General features: G+C 35.9%; 1 protein-coding gene across 1 annotated transcript in view; it reads right to left on the bottom strand.

Moving 5' to 3' along the window:
* The window catches only part of RNF19A (ring finger protein 19A, RBR E3 ubiquitin protein ligase), a 31,602-nt gene extending 22,928 nt beyond the window's left edge, over nt 1-8,674 (bottom strand). The window contains exons 1-2 of the mRNA XM_006900010.1: nt 7,918-8,674; nt 1-207 (exon numbers count right to left, since the gene is read on the bottom strand). Coding sequence (XP_006900072.1) covers nt 1-207; nt 7,918-8,591 — 881 coding nt within the window. The 5' untranslated portion in view covers nt 8,592-8,674. The remainder of the gene's footprint in view (nt 208-7,917) is intronic.
* Nucleotides 8,675-10,339: the final 1,665 nt, after the last annotated feature.

Genomic DNA, 10,339 nt, shown 5'->3' with positions numbered 1-10,339 from the left:
GCTGCTCCAGATTCTTGACTATAACTAATAGATGAAGAACGTATAGTTCTCAAACGTAGACTCTGAGCTCTTTCTTGTTGAGCAGCATCACAGGTCTGATTAGGATGCCAAATCTGTTTACAGTGGTAGCAAAACTCTGTTCCACAGCCTTCTCGCCCACAAGTTAATTTTGGGCAGCTGGCACATCCAAATGCTATCACAGCATATCTTGAAAGAGTTAAGAAGAAAAGATTAAAAATGTGCTGTAAAACAAGAGAACATTCATTAATTAAAAGATTCTTATGAAAGTGTTATTCCTTTAACATTTTATATCACTCATGAAAAAAATACACCTACTCCTTTACTATCTTGTTTTCCAACATTTCATCTTGATGACAAAAGTAAAACATCTCCTATCCAATTACTACTCTGTGCATTAAAGATGTTATGTTGGGCAGTAAGGAATGTCAAAGTATGAGGCAAGAGTAACGCTGTGTTCATTAAGGTGCCACGATCCTCCGTGGTTTAGTAGTTACATAATAATGTAATTTGGATTACTGATTACCGATGTGGTAAAACTTTGTGACTAGATGTAGTCATCCTCCCTCTTTGCCTAATGCCAATTTTTATATAATGACAAGGTTTTTGGAACATGACCATGTTGATAAATGAGGAGTAAATTAGTTATAAATTTTAACATTGTCTTACCAATGTAAAACTGAAGAAAAAAGAAACAGTTCACAAATAAGGACGTACAACGACTAACAAACATTTTAAAAGCTCAATTTTTGTTTCTAATGTAACAAGGGGGAAAAATAGTCAAATCTGGTAGAATATGATGGAAATAAATATTGGTACTACACTTCCTGAAAAACTATTTGGGAAGTGACTCAAATAATCCTATTTATAAAGGTCTACCATTAAAAAAATAAAGTAACATCTATACATTATTAAAACAATGATTTAAGAAATGGACATATTCATTTACTAGATCAGATAGCACAAAGTAATTTAGGCCATCAGAAAGTACTCACAATATTGTAAGCATAAAAAGCAAAATTAAACATACACCATTTGATAAAAATTAAAATATTCATAAAGAAAAGACTAGAAGAAATGCATAAAAAGTCTTAACAGTAATTTTCTTGGAATTGTGTTGTTGTTATGTGCCACTGAGTAGCCTGCAACACACAGCGACCCTATGCACAGTAATAGCCCTAAACCCTGCTCTATCTTGTGCCATTCTGTCTCCGATAAACCTACACCCATTAACCCAGTCACTGAATCAATCCACCTCATAGAAGGTCTTCCTCTCCTGAGCTGTTCCTCCACTCTCCCAAGCATGACGTCCCTCTCCAAGGATTAGTCCCTCCTTGCAACACGTTCAAAGAATGTCAGACGAAGCTTCGGAATTCTTGCCTCCAAGGAGCAGCCTGGTTCAACCCTCTCTAGGTCAAACCTGTTAATCTTCTTAGCAGTCTATGGTATATTCAATACTCTTCTCTAACACTACAGCTCAAAGACATCAATTTTCCATCTATCATCCCTAGTCATTGTCCAGCTCTCCGATGTATAGCAAGTGACTGCAAAGACCACAGACTATCAGGCTCACCTTAGTCTCCAGAGTGACATCATTGCTTTTCAGTACTTTGGAGAGGTCTCTAACAGCAGATTTTCCCATCCCAATATGTCTTTTGATTTTCTGGCTGCTGGTGCCAAGAGTGCTGACTGTGGAACCAAGCAAACTAAAACTGTTAACTAACAGTCTCAATCTCTTCACCTCTATGATGCTGCTGCCTATAGGCCCAGTGGTGAGAATCTTTGTTTTCTTGATATTGAGCCTCAATCCATATTGAAGGCTTCATTCCTTAGCCTTCTGCAGCAAGCGCTTCAGGTCCTCCTCATTTTCAGCAAGCAGGGTTGTGTCATTTGCATAACGCAGATTGTTGACGAATCTTCCTCCAATCCTGATGCCACATTTCTCTTCATACAGCCCAGCCTCCCGGATGATGTGTTCTGCATACAGGTTGAAAAAGTATGGAGATAGGACACATCCCTAGAGTACACCCGTCCCAGTTCTGAACCATGCAGTGTTTCCTAGCTCTGTTCTGATGACTGCCCCCTGATCCAAGTACAGGTTTCACATAAGCACAATCAAGTGTTCCGGGATCCCCATTCTTTTAAGAGTTAGCCACAGTTTGTTGTGATCCACAGAGTCAAATGCCTTTGCATAATCAATGAAACATCGATAGACATTCTTCTGGTACACCTTGCTTTCAGCCAAGATCCATCTAATATTAGCTACAATATCCCTAGTACCATGATCCCTTCTAAACCCACACTGCACTTCTAGCAAGTTCTCTACAAGGAGAGGCTATGTGCACAAATAGTTTCTGGCAACTTGTTCAAGTTGTTTTTGGATAATCTTCAGCAGAATCTTTCTTGCATGTGATATTAATGATACTGTTTGATAATTTCCACACTTTGTTAGATCATCTTTATTTGGAATGGCAACAAATAGAGATCTCTCCCAGTCGGTTGGCCAAGTGGTTTTCCTTCAGATTTCTTGACACAACTTGGCGAGCACATCTAGGACAGCATCTGTTAACTGAAATACGTCAACTGGTATACCATCAATTCTTGTGGTCTTATTTTTTGCCAATTCTTTCAAAGCAGCTTGAACTTCTTCCTTCATCACCATAGGCTCTTGCTCATATGTTGTTTCATGAAATTTTTCTGTGTCTGCCAATTCTTTTCAGTACAGTGACTCTGTATACCCTTTCCATCTTTTAATGCTTCCTGGATCATTTAATATTCTTCCCAATGCATCCTTAAGTACTGGAACTCAAGGTTTGAATTAGTTCTTCATTTCCTTGAGCTTGAGAAATGTTGAACAAGTTCAACCCTTTTGATTTTCTGACTCCAGCTCCTTGCACATTTCATTGTAATCCTTTATTTTGGCTTTCTGTTCTGCCTTTTGAAATCTTCTGTTCAGCTCTTTAGTATCCTGAATTCTTTCTGCTGTTAAAGTTGATAAAAAAATCTTCTATTTCCTCTTCTTTGGCTCTAGTTGTTGGTGTACTTCATTAATTTCAAGATAATCTCTAAAACTATGCAGGGCTTTAAGATTCAGGGAGTTAAGTCATCCTTATACTCATTAGACTTAATTTTTAGCTCTACTTCATTTCTGATACACCAATTCTCTTAATTATCATTGTCAAACACCAATTATCTTCTGTCAATGTCTATCTATTTGGTCCTAACCAAAAAGTCAGAAGTTTGAAAAGACCAGTTGTTCTTTGGAAGAAGGATGAAGCAATCTGCTTCCAGAAAGCCCTAGAAACCTTATGGACAGCTATACTCTGACCTACACAGTCAGTGAGGTGAAACTGACTTGATGGCATTTGAAGAGTCCTGAGAAGAAAGGAGTTAAGCACTCACATCAGCAGATGGAATTCAGGAGCTTCTCTCTGAGAGAAAGATGTGGCATTAGGTTTCTGTAAAGATTACTACACCTCAGAAATCCAAGATGCAATCACACTATGTCCAACAGGGCTGCATGAATTAGAAATCAACTTGACAATAGGCCTGTGATCTAAAAAGCATACCACTCTCCAGTGGTCTAATGAATGGTTAAACTAAGTGAAAAAGGTTGGTGGTAACAGTCTGAAAACACTGCAACTCCACAGAAGAAAAGACCCAGTGATCTGCTCCTATAGCCTGTAACAGTTTTGGGTTGCTATGAATTGGAACTGACTCCATAGCATACAACACAAGAGTAAATCACAGATACAGAGTCCCAACAAATGCAACTCTATCAATCTATGATCTTGAAGAAAGCATCTGCTGCCATTCCTTTAGTTATAAGTGCCATTTCAACAAGTTATTATGTACAGTATAAACTAAAATAGTCTTTGATAAAATACTTAATACAGAGAATAGTAAAAGACACTTTCCCCCTCCATCCTACTTTATTTTACAGGGAAAAAAGGAGGAAATAAAGAATAGGATGGGAGAAATCTCTGTTTATAAAAGACAACACGCAAACTAATACATTTTTAAAGTCAGCTATAACCTGTAAAGGCAGAAGAAAAAATGCTTTGTTTTCAAGGCTTCATGGTATTAAATTAGTAGGCATCACAGACAGAAAAGATTGAAATTCTTTATGACTTTATCTTACTTAGATCCACAATCAACACCCTTGGCACCAGAAATAAAGAAATGAAAGGACATATTCCATTGTGAAAGCCTGTTGTCAGGGACTTCTCTAAAGTACTGAGGAGGAATGATGTCAGTTTGAAGACTTAGTTGTACCTGATTCAAACCATGTCTTTTTAATCTTTATCACTTGCTATATGCCTGCAGGCTGGACAATGAATAAAAATGATAGAAGAAAAATTGATGTCTTTGAGCTGTGGTTCTGGAAAATACTGAATAATGCACGGTCTGACAAAAGAACAAACAGATATGTCTTGGAGAGGGTGCAGCCAAGAGTGCTCCTTGGAGGTAAGGCTGGTGAAGCTTCATCTCAAATACTTTGGACATGTTACCAGAAGGGGATATTCTTTGGAAAAGGACATGCTAGGAAGATTGAAGGTCAGTGAAAGATAGGAAGACTCTCAATTAGACGGACTGACACAGTGATTATAGCAACGAACTTAAAAATGTCAGAGATGAGGAATATGACTCAGGATAGGACAGGGTTCAGATTAGTTGCTTATAGAGTCGCTATCAGTCATACTTGACTCTACGGCACACAATAGCAACTATAATAAATGCTTCCTATGCTGTTAGGGACCTCTCCAAAGTATTGAAGAGCAATGGTGTCTCTCTGGAGCCTAAGGTGCGTCTGATACAGGTCATAGTCTTTGCAATCACTTGTTACGTGTCAGAGAGTTGGACAATGACTAGGAAAGGATAGAAGGAGAATTGATGCCTTTGAGCTGTGGTTCTGGAGAAGAGTATTGAGGGTACCATGGACTGTTGGGGAAACAAACAGATTCATCCTTGAAAGGGTTAAACCGGGCTGCTCCTTGGAGGCAAGGATCCTGAGACTTCATCTGACATGGCATACTCTGAACATGTTTTAAGGAGGGACTGGTCCTTGGAGACGGCCATCATGCTTGGGAGGGTGGAGGGACAGCACAGAAGGGGAAGGCCCGCTATGAGGTGGATTGATTGACTTCGGTAGTAGGGACAGGAGTATCGGAGACAGTGTGATTGGCACAGGACAGAGTTTAGGGCTGTTGTACATAGGGTCGCAATGAATCGCAAGTAACTTGACGGCACATAGAAACAACAACAACAACATATATTCAAAGCTCCCAACAAAATAAAAACATTCATGTGAAAGAACAGGCTAGTATGTGATAGCAGTCAACCAAAATAGGTTGATGATAGAACTAAAACATCAATTTTTTACTATCTGCCCAAACAATGTACAAACTAGGCCTCCTAGGGAGAAACTATCAAAGGCAGGGCATATACTTGTCATACATGCTCCTTACCTCAATTCTTCTGCCCTGTTTTACACAGATTTTTCTCATGAAGCCATGAGGGCTGGCAATCGAGCTAACCCTGGTTAAATATCACCATTCAAGTTTGCCCTTCTAAATCTCTTTCATTTTATTGCTCTATTTCTTTCTCCTGGAATTTCAGTCAAAAGGAATGTTATCCTCTAACAATCTAAACATATGCTAACCATCAGAAGAATGTTAAATTAGAAACCCCCAGACATCTCAAATAGAAACCAGGTTAAGGAGTACTTTTGTCTACACCAGGACAAGAGCAGTATTCTTCAAGGTGTGTTAACCTATATGTTTAAATAAAATTAATGTCATATTGGTAACTATTAAATATCACATGCAAAAAAGGAAATTTTAATTTCATACACCGACATTTTTAAGTATAAAGTCTTTCAAATATGTTGTACAATGAAGGGGTTAAGTTCCTACCTCCATGTCTATGGGTGATGGGATTATGGCTAAGCATTTTTGTGACTTGGCCGTCAAATAGCTATTTAGTAATATTCCTCATACCAGACTGAAACAATAAAGAGTTTAAATTTTAAAATGTCCCTCTGTGAGTTCAAAAGTTTTAATAAGCCTCAAGATGGCTGTGAATTTTGTCTTCTGTTCACTATTTAATCTTCTACTGCCTGGCATACAAGTATCTGTCTAGTTTTAAGAATAAAATTTACTTTAGAAATGGGAAGAGGGGTGGCAAATGTGAATGATAAAGTGCTTCCTGTGTACTGAAGGTTAGGAACATTAAAAATCTATCTTAGGCCTCCTCCAAGTTTCCTTTCCAAGGAAGAAAGTCTGTCCCATCTATCTTTATTTTTTACTTATAAAAAACAACAAATAAAACCCCTCAAAAAACATCAATCTTTAAAACAACAGAGGTACCAGAATGAATTTCTGCAGTATTATCTCTGAAAATATTTACTGTACTTCATTAAGCATGTAATAATCTCTTTAATGTTCTAAAACTTATTGTTAGAGAACAATTATGCTAGAAATATTAAAGATGCATGTCAATCCTTATCTTGATTCAAAATTAAGTATGTACATGCTCATACTACATAAAATTGAAACCTTTAACAAGGCTCATGCAGTACTTTTCAAAGGGGATACATAAATTTTACGTGACTGGGTAATACTTTCAACATGACACAGACATACAATTAATAATGTCAAAGAATATATAAAATATTTAGCCTAAAAGCCCAGAGTAAGTCAACTGCAAGTGAAAATACACAGATAATAAAAATAACTTCACAAGTGTTTTTGTATTCTTTGTATAATCTTTAAAACCAAAAATTAATTTATGACTAAATTAAGAAAAATTTCTTTGATGAAATTCCATAAAAATCAAGTAGTTGTTTTTATAATAAATCTTTTAAAGAAGAATGTTTCTATTATTTTTATATTAGTTAACATTTAAGTGATCGTCTTCAAAATACAATACTAAGCCACTTTTTATAACAATAAAGTCACAGGAAGAAAAAAATGTACATAAAAATAAGTTTCTAACCATTTTACTAAGAAATATGTCACACATACAAAGGAATTTATAAGGAATAATATGAATGCTCATGTGTTTACTAAACAAATTAAGAACACTATCATTAAGATAATCACGCAATTCATAGTCTAATTAAAACACTTGTGGAAGGGTAAGGAACTGCAAACTAAAACATTACACCACTACAATAAGTACAGTAAGCATAAGCCAGAACTATCTCAGGCAAACCAGGCCTGAGAGGACTGTGAGAAGTTTAACTGATTATTCCTGGGAATTCATATTCTTTTTTTTCCATCTCAAGAGCTTGAGCAAATGGATGCATTCCAAAAGTTCTTGATCTTCAGACCAACAAATATTTATTTACCAATATGCGCAAATCATCATGACCATGGCACATGTGGGACAAGATTAGTTTTTAAAGATTAGCTTTAAAAAGGTAACTTAAGATTATTACCACAGCAACTCTCTCCATGCAACGAAAAAAATAAATCCCACATCTGTTATATCAAAATATAAATTCTCCAAATGAGTAAGGAAATTTTGGATATAGCTAGAACCTGTAATCTAACATCTTATCCTTTTTCTCAGAAAATGTTCTTAAATGAGTATGCAAAGAAGATACAAAAACAAGTAAGATAGGATTCTTGTCTTTCACTAACATTGTGTCTGATACCAGAATTCTTTGGCATTCTTTTTTTTAGCAAATAGCAAATGCTTTTTATCTACAAAGAGAAAAAGTTAATTTTTTTTTTTTTTAATTATTTTGTGTGCGTGTACCGTCAAATCAGATCTGACTGGTACAGGAGGATATTGCGCCTCCTTCTCCGGCAGAGCATCTGGTGGATTCGAACCGTGTTTCTCTGGGAAGAAAAAGTTAATTTAAAAGGAATAAACCAAACAGTATTTTCTTACCCACAATCTGGAGCTGGACACCATCTACAATCTGGGTCTGCAACAAGCCAGCGTCTAAGCATAAACTCTTCATTCTTCTCCATCAAGACATCATCACTTAATATTAAGCGAATATCATGGGGATTAAATCTCTCAGTACATTCTGGGCAACTAATATTAACCCTGCTTTCGGAGATTTCTATCCTGAGATATTGTCGTAAGCAATCCACACAAGATCTATGATGACAAGTCATTATCTCAGGAAATCTGTCTTTAGAATGCCGCAAAAGGCACAAAGGACACTCTATAAAGTCTCCAACTTGTTTGCTGATGGAAGTTAATCCATTGTCAGAAGAGGTATTCGTAGAGAAAATGGAGTTCTTATCAGTACACATTTCAGAATGTATACTCTCAATACTTGCAATTCCATCCACCCCGCCATTTAGCTCCCTTGATTTACGTTTGTTATCCCTTTTCCTCCGAAACAGAGAGCCTATTGAAATTCTTCTTTTCTTGGGTGCTTTTTTGACGGAAGGCAAGCTTACAGAGGAAGCAGAAGACTTAAGATCTCGATCTGAACCCATCTGCCGATGTAAACTCATTTCTAAAATGCTCATGAGAATTAAGTCAGGGTCAGTGTTTACACACAGCCCTTCATTATACTTAGACACAAACTCTATTTCTTGACCTTGCATTCAGATTAAGTCACGATGTAAGAAAATCATATTTGGGTACTTCAGATAATTCTTGAAAAAGTTTGTGTCCAGGAGACTGTCACAGATATACTGAAAAACAAAAGCAAAACATATCCAGATTAGTCAACTGTATTCTTTGTCTACATATTTTTAATAAGTTTACAAACTCACTATGAAATTTCAAAAAAACTATGCTCTTATTAACTTTATGTTAACATTTTTAACTTTATATGTAAAGCCAATTCTTAAAATAGTTTTTGAGGGGATAGAAACAGTGTGGAAATAGAAATTGAGAAGTGTGTTAGTCTTATCAATATTAAAATCTTTCTCAAAAAAGCATGATTATCATTCTGATTTTAATAATTCCGCAATATAATTTTTTAAAGTGACTAACTATATAATATGCATGCAAGTACAAATGGCTAATTACCTAATATAATTTTCAGGAAGAATAAAATGGGGAGCAGTTTGTCTTATATGGCCAGTTACTATAAAGTTTCAGTAATTTATACAGTGGTAGGTATAAGGAATAATATAAAGACAAATGAAATAGAGAAGAGTAAAAAAAAAATACCAAATCCACATACTTTTAGTCTATGGTCAGGTATTATAAAGCTTCAGTAATTTATACAGTGGTAAGCATAAGGAATAATATAAAGACAAATGAAACAGAGAAGGGTAAAAAAAATACAGAATCCACACACTCTTAGTCTATAATAAAAATGACACTGCTGAGTATTAAGGAAAGAATAGCCTTAAGGGAGAGTGGAGAATTAAAAAAACACAAGTTCATGGATTATCCATCTAATAAAAGAATAGAATCTGACCTATAGCTCACCCCATGTATAAAAATCAATTCCAGATGTTTCATACATCTGTGAAAAGTGAAACCCATAAAAGCTTCTAAAAGGCAATGACAGAGACTATTTTAATGAAAAGATTTCTTAAATAGGACATGCAAAAGCACAAACCACAGAAGACTGATCTAGTGAACTACATACAGTAAGCAGTACTAAAGGAGACCTTTATCATAAATAAAAAAATAAAAAAGTTTCCCAAGAATGAAGAGACTATTAATACATCAATAAGAAAAAGCAGATAATCCAACAGAAGAATGGCCAAGACACTTGTATTTCACAAAAAGATATGAAAAAGTGTTCAACATCATTAGTCATCAGAGAAACACACATTAAAGCTGTGTTGAGGGGCAGCTACATATGCAGCAGGATGGCTAAAATGACAGGCTGACATTTTTAAACACTGGCAAAGATATGGAGGAATAGGACTTCTCTTATACTGTTTGTATGAATATAAAATGGCACAAGTACTTTGGAAAACTGTTTGATAGTACTATCAAAACTGAACCTTCCTCCTCCACTTTCTCTCATTGCAGACTCCGTATGTACCAACTCAATGTGGGGTTTTGAGGCTATAAACTGCAAGGGAAGAGAGACTGCCCGTCTTTCTCCCCTGGAGCCATTAATGGATTTGAATTATCAGAGAGGTACAGTAGTCTTTGGGTTAGCAGTGCAACTTGCTATGGGCTAGGCCACAGAGTTCCCTAATCTGAATATACAGTTACTCTATAAACTAGCAATTTTACTCCCAGAAAAAAAGTGCAAAAGAGAAATGAAGGCATACATAAAAAGTATACATAATAATGTTTAAGGCATCCCAAGTTATACTATGAAAATACTGGAGATAATCCAAATTTCCATCAGCAACAGTATGATAAATTATAATTAATG

Source organism: Elephantulus edwardii, unplaced genomic scaffold (assembly GCF_000299155.1).
Source record: "Elephantulus edwardii isolate Elephantulus edwardi_28Jun2011 unplaced genomic scaffold, EleEdw1.0 scaffold00270, whole genome shotgun sequence".
Classification (NCBI taxonomy): Eukaryota; Metazoa; Chordata; class Mammalia; order Macroscelidea; family Macroscelididae; genus Elephantulus; species Elephantulus edwardii.
This window is presented reverse-complemented; position numbering and strand designations above follow the sequence as displayed.